General features: G+C 53.5%; 10 protein-coding genes across 10 annotated transcripts; 7 read left to right on the top strand and 3 right to left on the bottom strand.

The window, feature by feature from the left end:
• The first annotated feature begins 386 nt into the window (after window positions 1–386).
• On the top strand, window positions 387–3,529 carry EI97DRAFT_417500 (CDC45-like protein). The gene is made up of 3 exons (XM_033796924.1): window positions 387–1,364; window positions 1,479–2,835; window positions 2,884–3,529. The coding sequence occupies exons 1-3, from the start codon at window positions 599–601 to the stop codon at window positions 3,257–3,259; spliced, it is 2,499 nt and encodes an 832-aa protein (XP_033654171.1). The 5' UTR covers window positions 387–598; the 3' UTR covers window positions 3,260–3,529.
• Window positions 3,530–3,589: 60 nt separating this feature from the next.
• On the bottom strand, window positions 3,590–5,480 carry EI97DRAFT_490013 (uncharacterized protein; the record flags this gene model as incomplete). The annotated part of the gene is made up of 1 exon (XM_033802232.1): window positions 3,590–5,480. Exon 1 carries the CDS (start codon window positions 5,252–5,254, stop codon window positions 3,590–3,592), a length of 1,665 nt encoding a protein of 554 aa, XP_033654170.1. The 5' UTR covers window positions 5,255–5,480.
• An 806-nt stretch (window positions 5,481–6,286) lies between these two features.
• EI97DRAFT_357940 (uncharacterized protein) lies at window positions 6,287–6,975 on the top strand (the record flags this gene model as incomplete). Its single annotated transcript, XM_033794922.1, has 2 exons — window positions 6,287–6,429; window positions 6,486–6,975. Coding segments are annotated over 2 exons (633 nt in total), but the record flags the coding sequence as incomplete, so codon positions are not given.
• A 198-nt stretch (window positions 6,976–7,173) lies between these two features.
• Window positions 7,174–9,744, bottom strand: EI97DRAFT_432875 (OPT superfamily oligopeptide transporter). Its single transcript, XM_033798260.1, has 2 exons — window positions 8,760–9,744; window positions 7,174–8,712 (listed from the first exon to the last, which is right to left on the bottom strand). The coding sequence occupies exons 1-2, from the start codon at window positions 9,603–9,605 to the stop codon at window positions 7,480–7,482; spliced, it is 2,079 nt and encodes a 692-aa protein (XP_033654168.1). The 5' UTR covers window positions 9,606–9,744; the 3' UTR covers window positions 7,174–7,479.
• A 98-nt stretch (window positions 9,745–9,842) lies between these two features.
• On the top strand, window positions 9,843–11,323 carry EI97DRAFT_432874 (uncharacterized protein). The gene is made up of 2 exons (XM_033798259.1): window positions 9,843–10,466; window positions 10,558–11,323. Exons 1-2 carry the CDS (start codon window positions 9,937–9,939, stop codon window positions 11,231–11,233), a joined length of 1,206 nt encoding a protein of 401 aa, XP_033654167.1. The 5' UTR covers window positions 9,843–9,936; the 3' UTR covers window positions 11,234–11,323.
• Window positions 11,278–13,323, bottom strand: EI97DRAFT_432873 (aerobactin siderophore biosynthesis protein iucB). The gene is made up of 3 exons (XM_033798258.1): window positions 13,202–13,323; window positions 11,587–13,128; window positions 11,278–11,486 (listed from the first exon to the last, which is right to left on the bottom strand). Exons 2-3 carry the CDS (start codon window positions 13,059–13,061, stop codon window positions 11,369–11,371), a joined length of 1,593 nt encoding a protein of 530 aa, XP_033654166.1. The 5' UTR covers window positions 13,062–13,128; window positions 13,202–13,323; the 3' UTR covers window positions 11,278–11,368.
• Window positions 13,324–13,525: 202 nt separating this feature from the next.
• Window positions 13,526–14,619, top strand: EI97DRAFT_432872 (superoxide dismutase mitochondrial precursor). The gene is made up of 3 exons (XM_033798257.1): window positions 13,526–13,724; window positions 13,775–14,249; window positions 14,303–14,619. Exons 1-3 carry the CDS (start codon window positions 13,592–13,594, stop codon window positions 14,388–14,390), a joined length of 696 nt encoding a protein of 231 aa, XP_033654165.1. The 5' UTR covers window positions 13,526–13,591; the 3' UTR covers window positions 14,391–14,619.
• Window positions 14,564–15,637, top strand: EI97DRAFT_315804 (uncharacterized protein). The gene is made up of 2 exons (XM_033794651.1): window positions 14,564–15,517; window positions 15,571–15,637. Exon 1 carries the CDS (start codon window positions 14,859–14,861, stop codon window positions 15,474–15,476), a length of 618 nt encoding a protein of 205 aa, XP_033654164.1. The 5' UTR covers window positions 14,564–14,858; the 3' UTR covers window positions 15,477–15,517; window positions 15,571–15,637.
• Window positions 15,638–19,536: 3,899 nt separating this feature from the next.
• On the top strand, window positions 19,537–20,133 carry EI97DRAFT_442021 (uncharacterized protein; the record flags this gene model as incomplete). The annotated part of the gene is made up of 1 exon (XM_033799737.1): window positions 19,537–20,133. The coding sequence occupies one exon, from the start codon at window positions 19,537–19,539 to the stop codon at window positions 20,131–20,133; it is 597 nt and encodes a 198-aa protein (XP_033654163.1).
• A 708-nt stretch (window positions 20,134–20,841) lies between these two features.
• On the top strand, window positions 20,842–21,381 carry EI97DRAFT_457981 (uncharacterized protein; the record flags this gene model as incomplete). The annotated part of the gene is made up of 1 exon (XM_033800869.1): window positions 20,842–21,381. The coding sequence occupies one exon, from the start codon at window positions 20,842–20,844 to the stop codon at window positions 21,379–21,381; it is 540 nt and encodes a 179-aa protein (XP_033654162.1).
• Between the last annotated feature and the right edge of the window lie 1,331 nt (window positions 21,382–22,712).

Raw genomic sequence — 22,712 nt, 5'->3', positions numbered from 1 at the left:
ACTTTTTTTCTTTGTATAACCTGTTCATCCACGAACCCAAGCCCAGTAAACACGCTCAGTGTAGGCTCGAAGTTCCCACTCCTATTAACTTCACTGCCAGAGTTTTCAAGCAGCGCGAACGGGGAAAGAGAAAGCCGAACAAATATATGTTCTACAGCATGATAATAAGAGCCAGGAAATAGGATTAAAACCTCAAATATGTGCGGCAGCTTTAATTGCTTCTGCGCGTCGACCTTGGACAAATTCGAAGACAGGATGGGATGGGAAAGCAAGGAACCCAGCTGAACTCAACGCGGACCACCCCATTCCCCATTCAGCCTAGCGCGGTTCAACGCGTCCACCCACCTCCGTCACCAACATCGCTCACAACTGCATTTCCCACCAACGCAAAACATATACCCCTCGTGAACCATCCCAAATACCTCTGCGCCTCATATTATTACAATTGAACCGGTCCCACAAAATAAACCATGAACTAAACCTCACTACCCTCGAACCTCTCCACCACAACACCCGACGCGTCCCACCACACGCGCCTCTCCACATCTATTCATCCGCAAACACTACTTACTGTCCCGCCTCCGCCGAAGACAGAAATATGTACCTCCCACGAAGCCTAATATCGCACCTCTACCAAAACCTCATAAAACGTAACCACGCCGCCGCACCTCCGGTCCTACTCCTCGTCGCGCTCGAGCCCGACGCGTTATGCGCCTGTCGCATCCTGACCGCGCTGCTGAGACGCGACTACATACCGCACAAGATCCAGCCGATATCCGGATATGGCGACTTGTCTCGCGCGGCGGAGGAGCTGGTGCGGCCTATGCGGACGTCGGAGGGTGGGAGTGGGGGAGTAGTGATTTGTTTGGGGGTGGGAGGGATGGTGGATATGGAGGAGATGTTGGGGCTTGAGGTGGATGAGCATGGAAATGGGGGCCCGGGGGATGTGGAAGTGTGGATTATGGATGCGAGAAGGCCTTGGAATCTATCGAATGTGTTTGGCGCGCCTCTCAGTCGGGATCCGGTTACGGGGGAGTTGGTGAGGAGGCAGGCCGGGGTGGAGAAGGGGAAGGTGTTGCCTTCGTACCAGTCCGGGAAGGGAGGGATTATAGTCTTCGATGATGGCGATATCGAGGAGGAGCTGGAGAGGGAGCGTGAAGCGTACTGTGCACTAGAAGAGATGCCTGAAGTCGGGGAGGACGACTTCTCCGACGATGGTTCGGACGGCGACGATGAAGACAGGCAGCCACCTCGGTCGGGGCAAGCGCCGAAGAAAAGGAAGTCTTGGGGAGGAGATGATGATTCCGATATGGAAGACTCTGAGAACGAGCGACCACTTCGGAGACGACGAAGTAATTCAGTAGGTACAGCCTCGCATTTTAGCCCATCCTTTCCTGACCGTGTCTAGGGCGGCTCCATACCATCGTCCCCCGAAAGAAGACCTGGAAGACGACGACTCATGCAAAATGCCCTGGGAGGATCGTCGGACATATCCCGCTCGGATTCCGTGAGCGACCGCTCGGTTTCGCCATCCGTAGCTCCACCGCAAGAGCAATCCGTCAGGAGTCTTCGCCGCCAATTGCTCAACATGCGCAACAAATACACCAGCATACTCGACTCGTACTACCAGCTCGGAGCCTCGTACGCCGAACCCGTCTCCTCGATCGCGTATTCGCTTGCCGAAGAACTCGGCCGCGAAGACAACGACCTCCTCTGGAACGCCATAGTAGGTGTGAGCAGCCTCGAGCTGTACGGCCGAACCGGCAGCGGCGTAGGCCTGAATCCGCTCTCGACGGCAGGCGGCTCCGCAGGCTGGAACGGCGACCGCGGCGAGAGAATCCGCTCCGCCTTCCGCGACGAAGTGCGCCGCCTCAACCACGTCGACCTCAAGGACGTCGGTCGCGAAGTGAGCATGGGCGACGCGAGCGGGAGTATACCCACGAGCGCGCGCTCCGCAACAGATACATCGATCCGGCTCTCCCCCGAACCACGCTTCCTCCTCCTCCGCCACTGGAGTCTCTACGAAAGCATGTTGCACTCCCCTTACCTGTCCGCCCGCCTGCACATCTGGAGCGACGCCGGACGCCGCCGGCTCGACAAGCTGCTCGCCAAAATGGGCGTCAGCCTCGCGCAGTGCAAGCAAAACTATACGCACATGGACATGGACCTCAAGCGCGGGCTTCGAGAACGCCTCCTCCGCTTCGCGCCCATGTACGGCCTCGACGGCCTCGTGCCGCCGCCGCCACGCAACGGCGACATGAAGGACGGGTGGGGCTTCGTGCGCTGCTGGGGCTGGAAGGCGTGCCTGAGCGCCATCGACGTGGGCGTCATCCTCGGTGCCATCCTCGAAGTCGGCGACGCCAAAAGCCTCCAGCAATCCGGCTTCGACGGCACCAACGACTTCGTCGGCACGACGGCGACGACGACGGTGCAGGAGAATGCGGAAATGGCACACGGCGCCGACCACCGGATCGATCGGGACGCCATGCTGCGCGACGCGCAGGAACACATCGTCGCGCGCTTCTGGACGGCGTACGACGCGCTCGCCTCGATCGATTTGCTCGTCAGCCATATCCGGACCGCGCAGCACCTGCACCGGGCGATTCTGCGCACGGGCACGGCGCTGATCGAGAAGAAGCAGATTCGGCACTTGAGGGCTTTCCGCATGGCGGTCGTCAAGGAGGGGCCCGATGTACAGCTTTTCACGCACCCGGGGGCGCTGACGAAACTCGCGCTGTGGATTGCCGAGGCGATTGTGGAGCTGAATGGAACGAAGGGCAAGGGTGGGAGGGGGAGTGAGCTCGTCATGGCTGGGTTGGATGAGACGAGGGGATTGTATGTGGTTGTGGGGTTGGGGGGAGGGGGAGCGACGGTTTCGGCGAGGGAGAGGATGGCGAAGAGGGAGGCTAGGGCGAAGGAGAGGGAGAAGAAGAGGGTGGCGAGGGAGAGGGAGAGGGAGAGGAAGAGGCAGGCGAGGATTTCGAGGAATCTTGCGGCTGGGTTGGAGGAGGATGAGGTTGAGGATGAGACGGAAGAAGAGGATGAGGAGGAGAGTGAGAGTGAGGAGGATGATGATGATGAGGAAGAGCTGAGGAAGGGGTTCGGGCGTAATCGGTTTGGCAATGCGTTCCAGGAGGTTGTGAGGGAGACGGGGGCGAGGGTGAGAATGGACAGTTTTGAGGCGTGCGTGATTGAGATCAAGAAGGAGGATCTGAGCGGCTTCCTGGAGAGGCTGAGTATGAAGGCTGTGGTTGGGTGATGGGTCTGCGTTCTTCTTGGAAAGGGACTTGGGCTGATACGAGGCATGATATTTTTCTCTTTTTGGGAGTCGCGGGTTAGCGGGCATGGCTTGCACTTACGGCGTTCGGGGTGCTTCATTTTCATTCATGTGCGATGAGCATTGTTGATATTGCGGTTGAGGTTCACAGGACCGTATTCTTTTCTCGCAACAGCATTTTGACAAGTCTCTATTCTTCCCTAAACGAGCGTGCCTATACATACCGAGCATAGATATTTTCCGAAAAGAAACCATCCAGCATAACCTTCCCCAGACCCGCCTCCCCCAATGCATTTGATGACCCCCCCTCTCCTACCTTTCCAACTCCACCCCCCCAGGCAATGCCAAAACCTGGCTATTCAACGCGACACCGCACTTCCTCAAAACCGCCTCCCCCCCTTCGCCCTCCTCGAGGCACAACCCATTGTACCTACTGACCAAGTTCCCATCGACGCCATAGCTCCACTGGTGATACGTCCGCCTGCCATCACACTTCTCAACAACAACAGCGTCATCCCCACCGAGGAAAAGACACTGATTCGTCGCCGACAAGGGCCTCACGATACCCTTCTTCCGCACCAACCAGACCTGCTCGTCGCCACCCTTGCACTCTTCGAACCTCGCCCCGCGCTTATGCGCTGTGAGACACCGCATGGAGAAGGTGTTAAAGATCTGGCCCGTCGGCGCAACCTCCGTCTGCTTGTCCACCGAAATCCGATAAATGCCCGTCTCATGCCTCTTGAGCCGGACCTCGACACTCGTCTCCACCGTCCTCGTCCGCTTACTCCACAGATCCTTCACCTTATACGTACCTTCAGGTTCGATGCCCAGTCGCTTCAACGGCACGACCGTCGACTTCTCCACTTCGCCCTTGTTCAACACCGCCAGCAACCGATCGCCATTCTCGAGACTCTTGCTCAGAACCTCGAAGACGGCATCCTGGCTCACGACCGTCGCCTGCTGACACAACGCATCCTGATCGACGGCAATGACCTCCTCATTCTTCAAATACGCCACCTCCTCGTCGCTCATACCGGGGATCCACGCGCTAATAATCAGGGGCGCCGAGAAGGCGCTCCAGAGGCTAAAATGGCTCTTCTTCTCCTCGGGCGTCAAGTCCGGGAAATCCGCAATCAGGAAATCCGGGTCGTTGTAGAAGCCGCAACCGGCCGCTTGCTGGAACCGGCTGAGTCGGATCTGCTTGTCGTAGTTGTTCAGGATGCTCTCCCAGTGACCGCCGGGCATGAAGCTGTTGTCCGGGTTGGTGCTCCACACCTTGATGTCGTCCGAGTGTCTGGCCAGCTCGCCCGTGCGATAGATGTACTGCATGGTCTTATACCAATCCGTGTAATTGTCGTTTTGGGGCTTCTCCGGGTGGTCCAGGGAAGGGAAGTTGGGCGAGAAGTAGGCCGGCGCCGATTGCGAGAATACCATGGGGCGGTCGAGCTTGGATAGGACGGCGTGCCAGAGTTTGTAGCGGTACTCGAACTCCTGGTAGTAGTTGCGCCCGTTTTGCAGCTCGATGTGGCAGCCGTCGACTTTGACGTAGTCGACGCCCCAGCGGGCGAAGGTCTTTGCGTCGGTTTCTTCGTTGTCCTGGCTGCTGGGGTACCAGCCGCAGGTCATCTTTCCGGCGTTGGTGTAGATGCCGAAGGTGAAGTTGCGGGCGTGCAGGTAGTCGCCTAGCCAGGGGAGGCCGTGGGGGAAGAGGGTAGAGTTCCATTGCAGTTCGCCGGAGTGGGAGCGGGATTGCAGAGGCCAGCAGTCGTCGAGGTTGATGGCGGTGTAGCCGGCGGCGTGGAGGCCGTTTTTGAGCATGGCGTTGGCGGTTTCGACGAAGAGGGATTCGTTGAGGTTGCACATGAAGCGGGCCCAGTTGTTGAAGCCCATTGGGGGGCGGGGGGAGACAGTGAGGGAGGATAAGGATGGGGTTAGGAGGGCTGCAAATGTGGTGAGGACGGTGAGGAGGGATGACATTGTGCTAGATGAATATTGTATCGTGTATGTGTGGGTGATTGTGAAGCGGAAAATATGAGAGAGGGAGTAGGGAGTTGTAGCTGCTGAGAGGGGGATAGATGGGGTAGGTCGTGAGTTAGGAAGTACATATGGACCCAGAAAATAGGTGCCTGTTGAAAGAAGGAACCAAGGTCATGAGGCGTAAAGAAATCCTGTCTTATATAGTACAGCGGAGCGAACCATGTCGTATGCATCGCCATAGCCGTGTCGGTGATCAAAATCCCACGGAGCTAGTACGGCGATGTAAACTCGGGTAGGCAGAGCAGTATAGCCGGTCCATGATAGATCCCCTGTGGTTGCAGGCTTAGTGTTACAATGGGTGTAGGCTAGTTGCAGCGGCGCAATATAGACACTTCGTACTGCAAGTTGGACCCTCTAGATCGGTATCTGGGTTGCTGCGCAGCCATATTGGCATGTCCGTCGTCTACGTAAGCGCTGTTGAAACCTGCAGAGACAGTTTATCAGCGAGTTACAGTAGACAGCATTGTCGATTGAGAGACGTTGCATTCGTTTCGTATGGAACGAGCTACCACCCCCAGGCCTCGACACAGGAGCCTGGAAGTATACATATTGAATACGTGTGTAGGTACCACTCCGGACCGGGGCACGCAGCTAGATGCGAAATACAAGACTGCTCCTTTCATCAATGAATTGAGAGCATCAAAGGCAGTTGATCGATGGAGATTGTACAGTTGAGATGAAAGCGTTGAAGCTTCGTGGGCGTCGTGGGATTAAGAAGCGGCCCGTGCGCGAGCGTAGTGGGGTTGAGTGCGGGTGGCTGCCTCGTGCCTCGACTCTCCCCGCCGCTTCGCCTTTTCGTGCCTTTGTATCCTTTTGACTCAACTTCCTATACTACAAAACTCACGCTCTCTGATCTCCCAGACGCGCTCATCCAGTAGCTCCCAGCTTTCCATCTATCATCTAGAGATCAATAACCACCAAACCCCCATTCCGCAGCCTACCATCCAAACCCACACCATGGGCAAATCCAAAGGCGGCGCCGAAAACTCCAAAAAGGCCGCCGGCAACGCCCGCAAAGCCGAAGCCGCGCAGGCAAAACAAGCCGCCAGAGACCGTGCCGCCGAAGCCGCAGAGGCAGAGCAGTGGTCCAAGGGCGCAAAGTCGAATGCCAAAGCGTACGTTCTTCCTTCTCTCCCGCCTCGGTGGTGCCTCATACTGATACCCGATGCAGTGAAGCAGCAGCCGCCAAGCAGGCCGAAGCCGCGCGCAAGAAGGCCGAGAAGGAGGCGCTCCTGCGCGCAGAAGAAGAATCCATGCCGTCCAAGCCCAAAGGCGCAGGGACGAAACACGCCGTCAAGAAGACCCGGGGCATCGATTCTGCCTTTGCCTCTCTCGACGCACCCTCCGCGCTCAACGCCTCCGGCATCGACAACGCCCTCGACGCCCTCAGCCTCACGGCCAACGCCTCGGACAAGATTGACAGGCATCCCGAGAGAAGGTACAAGGCGGCGTATGCGAAGTACGAGGAGCGGAGGCTGGAGGAGATGAAGGACGATAAGAGCTTGAGGCGGGATCAGAAGATTCGGAAGATCCAGGATGAGTTTAAGAAGCATCCTGATAATCCGTTCAACCAGGCTAGTGCGGCGTATAATGCGACGAAGGAGGAGTTGCAGGAGATCAAGGAGAGAGAGAGGTTGGAGAAGGAGTCGAGGTTGGCGGGGCCGAGTCGGAATTTGAATTTGTGAGGGGTTGGCACTTCTTTTTTTTCTTTCTCGTTTACTTTTGGGCATGCGTGGTGTTGGATAGACTCGGTCAGGATATGCCGGTGCACAGGAGTTGATGGTTGCGCGGGCGAGATGGTCTAGCTTTCATTCCGCGCTGATGGTCTAATGCATGACCGGGCATGACAGAGTTTTCGATTAAGGGTGTTGAGTTATGCGAAAAGGACTGATTCTCCTAGACTTTCGTATAGGCATCCATATATGTAGAAGCAAGCAATCTGTAACGACAACATGCGTCAAAGATGCGGTACATCCAAACTCGCCAGCCCCAAATTGACAATACTAAACAGTCCCTCTCCCAGGATCAATCCGCTTGCTAGCACAATAATCGGCGTCTCGCTCCTGCCCTTCCACCTCCTCCACCACAAGCTAATCAATCCGCCGATGGTTCTCGCCAGCGTAAACGAAGGCGTGTTATACATCCCTACTTCCGCATTAGCACTTTCACTGTCTCTCTTCCGCCCTCGAGAAAATAAGGGTAAGTAATAGAGCATCGGACATACCAACAGCCACCGCAATCCCCCCCGGCACGAAATCCACCCACCACCCACCCCTCCCCTGCCTCTTCCTCGCCATCCCAACCACCCTCACCACCGTCCCCACCGCAAAAATCACCGCCGCCCCACTCGCCCACTCCTTCACCATGGGCGGCAACCCCTTCCCCGTAACCAACCTCGCCGTAAACACCCACACATACGCCGTCGGCACCCCAAAAAGCCCCCCCGGAATCGTATACACGCGCGTATACAGCTTATACACGACGGCCGACAGCACCGCACCGACGGCGCTCCCAATCATCTGGCCCCAGAACTGCGCGCTGGGCGCCGCGCCGAGGAGATGGCCGCATTTGAGGTCCTGCAGGAGGTCGCCTGCTTGGAGGGCGGCGGACTCGCTGACGGCGCCGGCGAGCAGGTTGATGATGACGGCGTTTTTGGCCTGGGGACCCGAGGTGGGTGTTACGAGGGCGAAGACGAGTTGGGTCAGTTTGGAGATGCCGGAGACGGGGTTGAGGTCGGTTTCTCCGAGGGCGCGGACGCCCATTATGGAGAGGAGGAGGGCGAGGAGGAGGGAGAGGAGGGTGAGGGGGAGGGGGATTAGGGAGGGAAAGGAGATGTGGATGGCGAGGATGCAGAGGATTAGCGATAGGAAGAGGCCGATGATGGTGGTGCGGTTGGAGATGAGGTGGGAGGGCGGTGCGTCGGGTTCGGCGTGGGGTTTGAGGGTGGATGAGGGGTCGGAGATGGGCGTGTAGCCTTGTTTGGGGGAGATGTTGAGGCGGAGGATGTCGGTCCAGGTGTGTTCGCGAAGGGTTTCTCGTAGGATTGGGTAGTATGCTCGGGCTATAGCGATGGTGGGTCGGAGAATGAGCCATCCTAGGCTGATGAGCGAGTCGACCAGCATGATGGCGAGGGAGATCCAGACGATCCAGCCTTTGCTTCCGGTGGTCCAGTCGGATACGGGGCCGGGTGCCCAACCTCGACTCTTTGCTAGGGGAGAGAGTATGCCCCAGCCGACGATGGCTCCGAGGAGCATATGTAGGGTTGTCGCTGGACCCATGATGATGCCCTGCCCAACATATGCCGGGGATGGGTTTAGGGTCCAGAGCCAATTCTGGGCCAAGGACAGGCCTAGGATCGGGATGTCGTGCAAGTGAGGAATGAAGTATGAGATAACAGTCTGTTGTCGTTAGACACAAAGGTGAAGTGCTTTCAGGGTAAACCCACATAAAGAGCTGAGCCGGCGAACGAGAATAGCAGAAGTCGGATCTGGGCTCTCCAGTCACCATTGCTAGCTAGCTCTTGCTCCTCGCTCTGCAGAGAGGTATCCTCAGCCCGGGAATTCTCTTCATGAGATCGCTGGAGTAGACCCCTTTGCTCTCCCTGTTGCTCCTGGGTCCTAGCACTCGTATGTCTTCTATGCACGCTCTTCCTCTCCCCGCCTTTTTCGTCTCCATGCAACACCCTAATCATCAATGCCGTCGCCGTCCCACTCGGAAACTTCAACTTCTCCCTGATAATAAACTCCCTTCTCAGCGGCACCGCAAACACGACCCCAAAGAAGCAAATCCCCACCGCCCAAACAATCAACTTCCACAGCCCAATATCCAACGGCCCATTCTCTTCCGCTTTCAGCAGATAATTCAGCGCGGGAATCACACCCACGAATCCGCAGCCCAGGGGCATCGTGCCCACCGACCCAGCGACCGACTGCACGAGCACGTTCTCCACGGGCGAAAAGGGCACACTAAGCATTTTGGAGACCGTCTTGAAGTACGCAAATCCAATGAGAGCGGAGGGCATGGCCATGCTGCTGACCCAGCCGGTCTGCAGGCCGAAGTACATGTTGGAGAAACATATTACGACGCCGATGGCCAGGCCGACCAGGACGCCTCGGAGGGTGAAGTTTTGAGGTTGGGAGGCTTGCTCCGCGAGGTAGTGGCTTTCTGCTGATAGTGATAGGTTGCTGGTATGAGGTGAGGGATTCGAGTCCTCGACTTCGAGGGGATAAGGCTCCTCCCTGCCGTCGGGTGTTGGCATGCCGGTGGAGAATTCACCCCGATCGGGAGCCATGGCATCTGATGTGGGAGAGGACGGAATTAGAGTCGACAGAGCGATGCTCAGAATCGCGGCGAAACGATCAAGACTCCACGTAGGAAGACGAAATCAGCTCGTCTACTGTTACATAAAAGTAGTAATATCAATGTCGTCACAGATCAATTAGAAACCGCGGGCCCCATTTATCGCCATTCCACGTGACGGGGCGATTGGGGGGCGAGCTTTGTCAGCATTCACCCCCAAACCCCAAACACCAACCCTTCCAAGTCCAAATAGCAATACCACCCACCAGATTTCACTCCACTCCTCCTCCACCACGCCGGGGACGCCCTCACCCCTCCTCACCATGTCTCCCCTCTCCCCCCTCCGCCTCCTCCTCCCGCTCCTTCTCTTCCTCACCCTCGCCGTCTCCAAACACACGTCCAACTGGGCCGTCCTAGTCGGCACATCGCGCTTCTGGTTCAACTACCGACACCTCGCCAACGTCCTCTCGCTCTACCGCACCGTCAAGCGCCTCGGCATCCCAGACTCGCAAATCATCCTCATGCTCCCGGACGACATGGCGTGCAACCCGCGCAACGCCTTCCCGGGAGCCGTCTACAACAACGCGGACCGCGCCCTCGACCTCTACGGGAACAACATCGAGGTCGACTACCGGGGCTACGAAGTCACGGTGGAGAACTTCATACGGCTGATGACGGATCGCGTCGGCGAGGATATGCCGCGGAGCAAGCGCCTCTTGACGGATGAGCGGAGCAATATCCTCGTGTACATGACGGGGCATGGCGGGAATGAGTTTCTCAAGTTCCAGGATGCCGAGGAGATTAGTGCGTTTGATTTGGCGGATGCGTTTGAGCAGATGTGGGAGAAGAAGCGGTATGTCATTTTTCTTCTCATCCAGTCGGATTACCGCTTTACCTACGTAACACTCCCCTATCTCCGGCGCATGCTAATTGATGGATGCTAGTTATCATGAAATGCTCTTCATGATCGATACCTGCCAAGCCAACACCATGTACTCGAAATTCTACTCCCCCAACATCCTCGCGACCGGCAGCTCCGCCCTCTCGCAATCCTCGTACTCGCACCACGCCGACGCCGACGTCGGCGTCGCCGTCATTGACCGCTTCACCTACTACAATCTCGAATTCCTGGAAAACAGAGTCAAGGACAGGAACTCCAAAGTCACCATGGGCGAGCTGTTTGATAGTTACGACCCCGCGCTGATTCACAGCGAGCCGGGGATTCGGTACGATTTGTTCCCCGGCGGCGAGGAAGGAGCGAGGAGTAGACTTGTGATGGACTTTTTCGGGAATGCGCAGGGCGTGGTTGTGGATGAGAACGAGGAGGGTGGGGGAAAGGGGAAGGGGAATGAGACAGAGTGGTTGGAGGAGCTGAGGAAGATTGAGGAGATGATTGAGGAGGCGAAGAGGAGGCACAATGAGAGTTTGAGAGTGGCGCCGCAGCATGTCAGTGTTATGGAGGAGGTGATTGCACGCGAGGAGGAAGGGAGGCGGCTGAAACGGAGCGAGGGCGCCGTCAAGGTGGATGAGGAGGGGTTGTGGAGGAAGAAGGCGGTGGGTGTTGCGGCGTTGGTGGGGATTGCGGGGATTTGGGCGGCAGGGTCGTGGTTGGATTCATGAGCGGGTTTGAAGGGAGATGTTGGCTTGTTTTATAGATATGATACCCATGAATTGCATTGCATTTGTTTCAGCGCTGGTCATTGCACATAAATACATTATCATTGTCTATATTCTTCCTCAAACCTCGTCTTCTCTTCATAATGCCGGTCCCTCCCACGTACTCCTCTGTATCTTTAGTATATTCGCCCGCTTATGCGGCATATCGACGATTCTTTCGCGATAGAAACCCGCATCGAGACAGTACTGCGTCAACCTAGCAAAGCTGTCAGTTACAATATCCCTCACATCCTCACCACAATGACCCAAAAAAAACGAAAAGAGCAATGAGTCCAGCGAAGAGCAACATAACATACCTCTCATTATCAACCCTAGGCTCCAATACCACCGTCTCAGTCCTAATATCCGCCAACCAAAGATAATGCACCAAAGCCGCCAACCAGACCTTCACCCTCGCCGCGCCCCTAAACTCCTGCTCGCCCACCAAACAATGGAACCCCCTATCGTAATCGCCCACGTGCGGCAAGAACCTCGCCACGGGATCCTCTTTCACCCAGTAGATTTCGAAATAGCCAAACGGCTTGTCGTCCCAGGAAGCGATGACGGGGAAACTGTGGCGCGAGGTGAGGACCCTGCGGAGGAAGGATTCTTGGTGGGAGAGCGGGCCGGATTCGCCCCAGAAGTAGGCGACGCGCGATGTGTTCATCCATTTGTGGAGGTATTCGGTGTCTGTCATTCCGGGGTTGGGTGTTGAGGGGGTTGGGACGTGGGAGTCGGAGTCGGAGACGGAGAGGGGGGAGGGACCGTGGTGCGGGGTGTGGGTGAGGGATACGGGGCCGAGATGGCGGACGGGGGTTTTGGATAGGGAGGCTACGCGGAAGGAGATGTATTGGCCGAAGCTGGGGATGTAGCGCGTGTAGAAGACTTCGCCTTGTCGAGGGGGTTTGGGCCGGATGGGATGTCGGACGGTGTTCGTCAGGGTGTATTGGGGTGGAGGGGGAGGGTAGTAGGTCGGTAGGTGGCTGCCGGAGTGGAAGGGCCCTGGAGCGGTTGGGGACCAGAGCCCCGATTGATGCTCTTTGGGAGGTTCTCGTTCGTGGCCTGGGTGAGGGGAGCTGGGACGGGAGTTGTAGGGGCTGCCGGTTTGGAAGGGGGAGTGGCCCCCATGGAGGGTGGAGGGGAGGGTGGAGAGGTAGATTCGAGGGTCGAGTTGCCAGAAGGAGCGCCGGGAGACGAACATCTCTGTCCAGCCTTCTTTACCCTCGAGGTTTTCGCCAACGAAGGATTCTTCGCTCGATATCAGGCCCATGCGCTCCAGCTTTGGTAGGATCACTTTGCCCTGGAATATGCCTTCCCGGTTTATATTGATTCTCCATTCTCCCTGGGGTCTTCCCGACGGCGGTGTATGCTTGGTAGTGTCGTTGGTGATGTGCAGGTCGGGCTCGGGCTGGTGAAAGTACCAGTACAGCGTCGCCCAGAGCATCATTGCAATGTGTCTTGTAGGGGAATACGCAGGCCCGTACTCCTGACTGTTGGGATAGGATATTGAGGATATGAAAAGGTGATCGTTTTCCCGTGTGGGATGTCTGTACGGGTGTATCCTGCGTCTCCTCTCTTCGGTCTCGGGTAATGCATCCTTGTCCTTCTCTTCGTGAGCCACTTCCCCATGATCGTCAAATTCCCCAATCGAATGCAGGACTATCGTCCAACCGGCCGGAAAGGGCGAGTGGGCGCCCGTCACTTCGTGGGACTTGAAGAAGAGACCTCCGAATACTGGTGTAACGACGAGGTTCTGGCCATTGGGAAGGCGGACCATGGAGGTGGTTGCCATGTTGCCTGGCGGAGTGATGTTATCTGGACGGGGAAGAAGCGAGTGGAATTGAGATCATGGTCTGAAGCACAAGTTAGCTGCTGTGGAACTTTTCTGCCAGGCACGCGACCAAGGAATGAGGAATATGTGTCTGCCCACTTTGACACTGGCGGGATGCATCGAGTGATGGGGGACCAGGTGGGCCCCTCTACGCATTGGTGCCAGGGAGGAATCCACGGTGAAAAGAAACTTGATGTCGCGGAGGAGGAGCAATTGACCTACTTGGAGAAGAAGTTGAGGAAGAACAATGGAGAGAAGTCCTAAAAGGTATCGTCCCAACTATCGATCATCGAACGAGTCGCGTCCTCTGATTGGTGCGGACCTCGGAGGTGAGGGGAGCTGTCTGGTGAGAGCTCGGGAGCTCGGGCCAGGCCGAGATGATGACGAAACAGATATAGAGTCGTTTCTCCCACCTTTCTATACACATCTCCGCCCCATAGCCCATCTAATATACGCCCAATTGACACCATCCCCATCAATTGTACGCCATCATGAACTCCACGCTCCTCCGCACCTCTGCGTTGCGCTCGGCGCTCCGTGCTGCTGCTCCCAAGACCTCCTCCCGAGCTGGTCTCGCTGGAACGACCTTCGTGCGCTCAAAGGTCACTCTCCCTGATCTGCCCTGTACGTTCACTGTCCATTTTCCTGCAAAAATTACTCATTGACAACCATAGATGACTACGGTGCGCTCGAGCCCGCCATCTCCGGCAAGATCATGGAACTCCACCACTCCAAGCACCACAACACCTACGTGACCTCCTTCAACAACTTCAGCGAGCAGATGGCCGAAGCCAAGCACAAGGAAGACATCCAGACCCAGATCGCCCTCCAGCCCCTTATTAACTTCCACGGCGGCGGCCACATCAACCACAGTCTCTTCTGGGAGAACCTGGCGCCCACCAGCAAGGGCGGAGGCGAGCCCCCCAAGGGCCAGCTCGCCAAGGCCATCAATGACAATTATGGAAGCTTGGATGCCTTCAAGGAGAAGTTCAATGCGGCGCTCGCGGGCATTCAGGGCTCTGGCTGGGCATGGCTGGTTCAGGATACGCAGACTGGAGGCATCCAGATTAAGACGTACGCGAACCAGGACCCTGTAGTGGGTCAGTTCCGTCCGATTCTGGGTATCGATGCGTGGGAGCACGCTTACTAGTATGTTTTCGCCTATCATGCAAAGATTGGAGAACAGAGACTAACGAGTACAGCCTCCAATACGAGAACCGTAAGGCCGAGTACTTCAAGGCCATTTGGGACGTCATCAACTGGCAGGCCGCTGAGAAGCGCTTCAAATGAAGAAGTGCTGAAACGATACCGCTCTTTTGGAATGGAGGACTAATTTAATCTGTGTAGCTCTTCTTGTAGCATAGTGTAGCACGAATTGAGCAAGTTTGCTGCCAGTCTAACAACTTCGCGCAACTGCACCTTGATTCGTTAGGGGTCAAATCCTGGATGCCTCGTTTATAACATGCCGTTACCAAATTATTACGAGCTCATCACGCGTTTCTTCCTCCACTTACCAAGGTAAAAGAATGTGTTCGTCATGGATATCACGAGGATAGCGGTGAGTGCATGTAACCCGTGAGCTATCTGTGGCGGTGAGCGCTTGCTTTTCACTTCACATAGCTTAGCTCATCTTCACTCTCCGCTCTCTCTTCCTTCCAATCTTCTCTCTAGTTTTTCCTCTTTATCAGTCAGCTCCCGCTTCCCCTCCAATTGTTTCTCTCTCAACTTCAACTCTCATATCTCCGACACCTTGACGACATGGATCCGCCCCGCCTTAGACTTGATCGAGCTACCCCAAGTGAACTCTGCCTACTGCTTGGCGACCAGCGCGATCCCAAGGATACCTGCACTGCTAAGGCGACCAAACCGCCGGGAGAAGGGGATGATGACCCGGAAGAGCGGCGGTGCATTGAGGACATCCATACCGTCGAAGAACAAAGGGCTGAGCAGGCCAAGCGCTTTGGAGCCATTATCTCATCCGGAAAATTAGTCATGAACCATCTCGACATCTTCGTCAAGTATGCTCCCTTGGTGGAGGCCCAGGTTGACATATTCCTCAGGATGCAACGTGGCATCATGGCTGCTAACGTATCGAACATGGCACATGTCGGCGCGGGCGATCCTTACTGTGTGGTGGCTCGTAATTCCCGCATTTCGCTAGGGATGTCGGTGGCCATGCTTAAGGTGTATTTGAAGAAACAGCTGTCCAACTTCGCCAGTTGGCTTCCGGAAGAGACCCGACAAGAGATCCGGAACCTACTTCAGAAGAGGATGAAGGAGCTGTCAACGATCGTCGACAAAGAAACAAGCAAGATCTTGAGGGACTGCGGCATTCTAGATGACCTCAGGCACTTGGGCCATCTGAACGGAGAATAGCGCAAAGATTCCTCCGAACTGTAGAGTTCTGCAAGTTACCAGTAAGTTACTGCTGCACCTCGTTTCATTCACAAAGCTTACATCATGTCTCCAGGATTCTCGCCTATCATCCAGTAACCAAAACAAACCTTCGGAGTGACAAACTATGCACAAGTGGAGGATGAATACTGGAATCTGAGACGGTTGCATAGCACAGCGAACAGTGTACAGATGTGCCCCGAAACTTTGCCGGCAACGAGCAAGGAAGTCTTCACATGAACTTTCTTGCATGGCTATGCAAAGCATCTCTTTTATCACACATTCTCTGGGTTATCATTCGGTTATTTCCATTTCTCACTTAGCTGGGAAGCAAAGCCCTCTTTCAATAGCAAACAGGGCACTGGGAAGAGAAGATTCAGAGCAGCATATGGCTTTTCTTTCGAATAGGCACATAATCTACAAGGTCTTTCGAATTCGAACTTGTTTTTGATGTATGTGACCCACCTCATGCAGCACAAGAATCGCACATCATTGAACCTCGACTATCCTCACGTGCGTGCCATTCTCCGCATCACTGGTCTTCACGAAGCCAGTGCCTCTGAGAGATATAAATTCCCTGTACCTAAGGTCCGTTATGATTCCTCCTCCATCTTGCATACAAAACTCTCTTCCCTCAACCCAAAAACGACAGAATTAAGTGCCCATGTGTTGGGCGCGATTTTCGGCGTAGAGCACGTCTCATAGAAAACAATATTCCAATTTCGTAACTAGAGAGTTGGTTATAATAATCACCACCATCACAACGAGAAACCATGACACCTAATAATAAGATTCGCAGCTCTGACTCACCGTCGTCGACTCCGTGAGCGTCGCCGCTGCAGGGTGGGTAGGTATGGGAGAAGACTATATAAACCTGCAAGTTTGCTCTTTGCAAGTTCCAGTTTTCCCTTACAGTTTTCCTTCTTCTTTGAAAATACGCACAGCAAGAGACTATGAGTTGGTGTGACCTTTTTCGGTATTTCGTGAGTGGGCGAGAAGTCCAGGGAGTTGGTGATAATCGCCACCACCATGACGGGAAACCATTACGTCGATGTTTTTCAACTTTGACTGGACGACTCCGTGAGCGTCGTCAAAGCAGGGGCTGTGGGCGCCAAGTATACAAACCCGCAACTTTCTACTTTGCAAGTCAGGATTTCCTTGCAATTTTCTTCCTTATTTTCAAAATTGATAGTGGGAAATATGATGGGTTGGTGCGATCTCTTGGGGTTTTGAGTACGTGGCTGAAATGTCCAGGGAATTGGTGATGATCGCCACCCTCACGACGATAGATAGAAAGCACGGCACCAAGATTTGCAACTTGACTAGACGGCTCCGTAGGCGTTACCGCTGCAGGTGTTATGGGCGCCGAGTATATAAACGCGCAACTTTCTACTTTGCAAGTTAGAGTTTCCTTGCAGTTTTCTTCCCTTTTAAAAACTCTCGCCCGAGCAAATGGATGTGTTGGTGCGACCTCTTTTCGTATTGAGCACGTGGGCGAGAAGTCCGTATCTATGTTTCAGCTTGCTGCTGGGTGGTTAGTTGATGATGATGATTATCATGATCACGATCCGGGAAACATGACATAAAGATTTAGAGTTTTGACGAGCATGTGTCGCCGACGCGGGCAGGTGATCAAAGAAAATTGCATATATAAAGCTACGATTTTCCTTTTCGTAGATTTTTCTTTTCTCTTTTACTACAAAATCCTCCATCCTATGACGGAAGTCATTCTTTAAAAACCGTAGAGGTAAACCGCGATGTGAAGGAAGCGATTCTGTCTTTCTTGAGACTCTGAAATGGAAAACCGTTTCTGATTATGGCTTTTTGTTTTGTGAAGTGAAAAGGAGTGGATACGTAGGTGCAGGGTATGTTGGGTATGTAGGGTTATCTATGGCCTCATGTCCCTTTATCCCATGATGAAAGGAGTGCGCGTTTCTTGAGTTATTTATTTGGATGGTGCTGATGGGTATCTTTATTTGAGAGGGGATGTAGATTATACGACTGTATGTCTTAAGCGCTTAGTTTGCGATTTCACACGCGAATGAGAGCACGTTGGGTCGCAGGCGTGCATGCTTGCCGTGGCCCGTGGTTACATAAGGGTGGTATTTTACTAGCTTCCTTCCTTTTCTATAACTTGAGGTATTCGTGGTGACGGAATTTCTAAAATGAGTCTAATGGCGAAATTATGTGGCTGGGGGCGTTTTCTGAAGTTTTGGTACATATGGAGTGGAAGGGATATTTGGGTATGCGTGTATTTGATGATGATGACGACGATGATGACGATGAAGATTCCTCGGAATGTCGACAGCATCATCGAATGAGGGATCCATGATACAGTTATTTGAGCGCACAATGATTTCGATTCTTACATACCTGCCTATCGCTGCCGCCGTAACAGTACGATTAACCACCTGTATTGCTATACCAGAACTAGTCCTTGGAGTGGAAGTGGAGTCTGGCTTCCCGTACGTATGTAAACCCCATTCCGTGGCCGTCCTCCGGCTCTCCTCCCTCACAACTGGCTCACTCACAACTATCAAAAACAGCTTCCTACCCGTAATTCCCGGAAAAACCGGCACATGACCTTGTGTGAGACGCTCTGTTCTCTGTTCTCGTGCGAATACGACATCGGGATGTTTGAGGCCGATGATTGTGGCTGTCCACATGTCCATGTGTGTGATGATGATGAATAGAATATGGTGCCTATGGTGATCATGATTGTTATTATTGTGAAAAAGAGAAGAGCACGTAGGATGTTAGAGTTACTTCGAAAGCCTGAAACCATGTTCATGTGTTTAGCGAGTTAGTTGTCAATCACTCTGTAGATTGGGCTTGTTTGGGAACGGTGCCATATAAAAGCCCTTCTTTCAACTTCCCAGCGCTCTTTTTCTTCGCTCACTTTGCTTCTGCTTTTGCTTATTCGCTTTAAAATGCGAAATGATCCAGAGTATGTGCTTTCTTGCAGTACTTGAGCGACCAAATACACTTGTGTTGCGACAAATGTCAGGGTATGGAAGGCAACGGTGGTGATGTACATTAATATCAAGGAGGGTAATGCAATATGTATGCACCATAAACATCATCATCGCATATAATCTATGGACATATTCAGTATCCCCCGTACAATAATCTAGTGAGCGTCTTAGGAAGGGTATATAAAGCCCTCTTGCGCCTCAGTATTTCTGTCACTTATGTTTCCTTTACCTGCCCCAGATAATCAAAAGTGCACGATCCCAACCTTATGTGCTTGTGTGACTCTCGGTATCTCGTATGTCCGAAAAGGCTTGATGTTCAATGAGTAGTCACTTGGTGATGATGAGCATCGCCATATCGAGCGAAACATGATTTGCTTTGGAACATTGGAAAGCTCGGTCAGGCGGTTGCTGCAATGCTGGAGTCTCTATATAAAGCCCGAAATGTTCTACTGCCCAGGTCTTCTTTTTCTGCACAAACCTTGCTGTGGAAGTGGTGTCTCTTATCTCAAAATATGAAATGGTAAACGAATGATTTGTCTTTGGTAGTGTACACACAGATATTTCCGTCGGGAACGGAGGTGTGACTGTGTATTGAACGAGAAAGAATGACTTACATGTATATGAGATGTGGTCTGTTTCTGTGATCATGATGAACTGCATTACCGAGCATGAGCCATGCGAGCCACAGGTATCCACCTTTGCAGTCGGAAGAGTATGGCTTGAGCTCACGTGAGAGGTAATCACATGTGCTCGTTCACAACATTGCTATTGTCATCTCGTGTAAGTTGCGGTGGAGTTCTCCTTTTCGTTCTCTCCTGCAGGGATAGGTGAAATAGGGTTGGGGGATGGCGGTGAGCAACCTCCCCAGCAAGCACTCCAAACCACCTTTGAGAACGGCAGTGATCATTCCGCTACTTGTCAGGTTTCGTATATATAAAGGCCCTCTCTCCCCCTCCTTCATGCACTATTCTTTCCTCCTCACTCTCTACTACTTTACACGGGTCGGACATTCTAGCCAAAGATAACCACAGTTGATGCCTCCGACAGTACGGTGCAACGAGCACATTATGATAGGAAATGAGAGAAAGGAACTCGAGCTGGAATTGGATGTTCCCATGTCGTCCAACGAAAATCAAGGAACCAACACTGGTTCCGAAGTCACCACGCTATCCAAGCGACAGCACCTACAAAACATTGCCGACTTTGTGCTGGAACTCCACGGCTGGCTAAGCGGTGGACAAAGTGGGATGTACATGGAAGATGACCGACTTGACCACTACGAAGACACTTTATCGTTACTTCTCGAATTCCTCGAAGAAGAGCTACATGGGCAGCCAAACACAGCCTACTCTACTCCGAACCTGGTACTCCGGATCCTTAAACACACCATTGAGAATCTTCGCAGCTACCTCATTCAACTAGGTATAGAGATGGAGTTGATGAATTCCTTGTGGTTGAAGCATCCATGGGTCGTCCGAAGGGAGGAAGAACCGCACAGCGAGACCATGATACTTACTGCGGAAGAAACTGCGGAATGGGTAAGGAAGGTGGCTGACGACATGGAGAAGCGCATGAAGGAAATGAAGGAAAGAGGTGATTGGGATCCGGAATTGTTCGCACAACCTCCAAAGCAAGCTCTCCCGCCAGCTGCGGTGTGGGAGTAGACGGTGTGAAACCCCGTCACAGAAACATCTTCGGATCGGTTTGCAGTCCAGAGGTGCATTTTCTGAGAAAGGAATTTGGCAATTTGGGTGGGAATTACCCTGGGGCAGACATTTTGATGACGGAACGGAATGAGGCAGGACATACTGAACGACATGAGGCGCGCTGAACTGAGATCTTTGGAGTTTCTGGACCGGTTTCACAAATCGTGATATATACATGAGGTCAAATCAACTTTTCAACATTGGACAAAACCAATGACCAATATGCCCCTCTCTTTGCTTGCAAATGTCCTGCGCAGATTCAAGCCTGCCACTTGGCCTTCGGTCAATTTGTCTGACGAATCCCTCTACCTTGTCCATGCACAGCGTTCCGAAAGTGTTGAATGTGTCCGCGGAAAGCAGAGGAGAACCACTGCCTGGCATCGATGGAAGTGGTAACGCCGCCCACAGCATTACCATCTGTTACTGCCTTGACGAGTTATGACGATTCAACTTCGCTTTCACCAAGGCCAAGCAGAGGTGAGAAACGGCGGTGAGTGGGGGTATACTCGTTGTTTCGCAAAGGCGGTAACCAGGTGAGACTAGCTTCTTTCACAACATATAAAGTACTTCCTCCCTACCTCAGCATCCCCTCTCCTCTCCTACAATCCATTTTTTCCCTACAACCGTGAGGCTCTAATAGCCTACTCCGAACGATACTTGCGAAGCATGCCTCCCAACCCCACGACGCAGAACAACGAGAACACCATGCCAGAGAGGGCAATTGCAAGCACCGACGCCGAAGTTGAAGAACTCTCAGATCGCATGTACATCGACAACCTCCGCTCACTCGCTCTCCATATCTACCATGCGCTGGAAAGCATCATTTGGGACCATCATATGCTGGACGACGGTCTCCAAAACTATCTAGAAATATTCCAGGAGATGGGTCACTGCAGCGGCGACGAGCTTACCACCGCCACGCCAGCCGGCGTTCAGGACACAGCTCCTTACCCTTGCCCCCACATCCTAAGGATCCTCAGGCCCACAGTGTTGAACCTTCTCAGCTACATGATGCACCTCGCGGACAAACTAGATTCAGCGGCATCGCTGTGTGCGAAGGATGCATGGACCGGTTTCGGCGATGAGGTTTTTGATGCAGCAACGAAAATGCGAAATAGTGCGAGGAAGAAGCAAAATCTGGTAAAGCAATGTGCGGCGGAGATTGAGGAGATTGTACAGAAAATGAAGCAGAGGGGCGATTTCTAGTTCTAAGTGTTTGCACCCTCAAATTCATCGTCGGCAGCATTAGCTTAGGAAAAGATCCGGTTCGCTGCTTCAGAAGATGATGGGACACTTCCTACATCATTTTACTGGGCAAAGGTTTTTTGGGACGGCTTTGGACGGCTTTAGCGGGTATGGATATAGTGAACAGGGGCAGGCAATATCTGGTGGGATATACATCTATACGCTTTTGAACATGCGTCCTTCAACGTCTCTTATTCACTTGAGCGGGAGACGGGATATAGCAACATATATCACACACTCAACACAGATATACGCTATTACCCTCAACAACCAGTCCAACTGTGACCCCTCAACGTAACACCAAACATCCTTTCCATAGATAGTCACTATGTGCTCAAGTCCCACCCCAAATCTAGCCCCGAAATAGTCCGCCTAAACTGACATCTACAACCCCTATTGTGACTGTGTGAACCTCCTACACCTGGCATCACACGTACTGCTGCAGCAGTATCACTCTGTGACCATGAAGAACTGCACTACAGGAGCATGACCCATGCCGGTCACAGTAATCCACAGTTGCAAACGGAAGAGTATGGCTTAAGCTCACGTAAGAGGTAATCCCATGTGCTCGCTTACAGCATTGTTATTGCCATGTCGTATTGACTCGCGGTGAAGTTCTGGCCTACAGTCGCGTCTCTCCACGGTGAAAGAGGAGTTCAAACGCGGCGGTGAGCGATTTCGCGGCCGCACCTTTGGCAGGAGCGGTGAGCAGTTCGTCCTCTGCTCCGGTTGGAATATATATGGCGACCTCACCTGCTTCCTTTAAGCACTATCCTTCCTCTCTTGCTCTCTACTACTTCAAGCGGATCGGACCGTCCACCCAAAGATAGCCCCAGTCGATGCCTCTCACAGTACACAGCGACGAGCACACCATGACTAGAACCGGGCAGAAGCAGTCTAAACCCCAATCAGCGCCTACAACAACTCATAACGACGACCACGCTATGACGGGGACTGATGAGAACACCAGGAACCCGCGAGAGGCAAAAGCTTCTGGGCAGAGTGCTACACCGGGACAAGCAAACACTGGCTCCACAATTGCCCAGCGGACTTGCAAGCGCGAGCATCTTGAAAAGATCCTCGAGTTCATAAAGGACCTGCATCACAAGCTAAAGTACTACCACCTGGATATTTCCAGACCGCCAATTTCACCCAATTTCGTCGAAGATGATGGCATCGACTCTTACGCAAGCATTCTGGACAGCCTTCGTCAACTCCTCTCCCAAAGGCTGGATAAGTCACTCCAGCCCGCTTGCTCGACTCCTCTGGTGGCCCTCCAGAATCTCAAGCTC

Source organism: Westerdykella ornata, assembly GCF_010094085.1.
Source record: "Westerdykella ornata strain CBS 379.55 unplaced genomic scaffold EI97scaffold_9, whole genome shotgun sequence".
NCBI classification, from domain to species: Eukaryota; Fungi; Ascomycota; class Dothideomycetes; order Pleosporales; family Sporormiaceae; genus Westerdykella; species Westerdykella ornata.
The sequence above is the reverse complement of the archived record's forward strand: the minus strand, read 5'-3'. Positions and strand labels throughout refer to the sequence as shown.

Bases quoted from the DNA above. Each gene is read 5' to 3' on its own strand.
- EI97DRAFT_417500 (XM_033796924.1), top strand. From the start codon at position 599: ATGTACCTCCCACGAAGCCTAATATCGCACCTCTACCAAAACCTCATA. The intron at 1,365-1,478 runs GTACAGCCTCGC...ATGCCCTGGGAG, and splicing joins ACGACGAAGTAATTCAGTAG to GATCGTCGGACATATCCCGC. The intron at 2,836-2,883 runs GTATGTGGTTGT...GGTTTCGGCGAG, and splicing joins TTGGATGAGACGAGGGGATT to GGAGAGGATGGCGAAGAGGG.
- EI97DRAFT_432875 (XM_033798260.1), bottom strand. From the start codon at position 9,605: ATGGCTCCCGATCGGGGTGAATTCTCCACCGGCATGCCAACACCCGAC. The intron at 8,713-8,759 runs GTGGGTTTACCC...TAACGACAACAG, and splicing joins TCGCCGGCTCAGCTCTTTAT to ACTGTTATCTCATACTTCAT.
- EI97DRAFT_432874 (XM_033798259.1), top strand. From the start codon at position 9,937: ATGTCTCCCCTCTCCCCCCTCCGCCTCCTCCTCCCGCTCCTTCTCTTC. The intron at 10,467-10,557 runs GTATGTCATTTT...GATGGATGCTAG, and splicing joins CAGATGTGGGAGAAGAAGCG to TTATCATGAAATGCTCTTCA.
- EI97DRAFT_432873 (XM_033798258.1), bottom strand. From the start codon at position 13,061: ATGGCAACCACCTCCATGGTCCGCCTTCCCAATGGCCAGAACCTCGTC. The intron at 11,487-11,586 runs GTATGTTATGTT...CAGCTTTGCTAG, and splicing joins CCTAGGGTTGATAATGAGAG to GTTGACGCAGTACTGTCTCG.
- EI97DRAFT_432872 (XM_033798257.1), top strand. From the start codon at position 13,592: ATGAACTCCACGCTCCTCCGCACCTCTGCGTTGCGCTCGGCGCTCCGT. The intron at 13,725-13,774 runs GTACGTTCACTG...TGACAACCATAG, and splicing joins CACTCTCCCTGATCTGCCCT to ATGACTACGGTGCGCTCGAG. The intron at 14,250-14,302 runs GTATGTTTTCGC...TAACGAGTACAG, and splicing joins GCGTGGGAGCACGCTTACTA to CCTCCAATACGAGAACCGTA.
- EI97DRAFT_315804 (XM_033794651.1), top strand. From the start codon at position 14,859: ATGGATCCGCCCCGCCTTAGACTTGATCGAGCTACCCCAAGTGAACTC.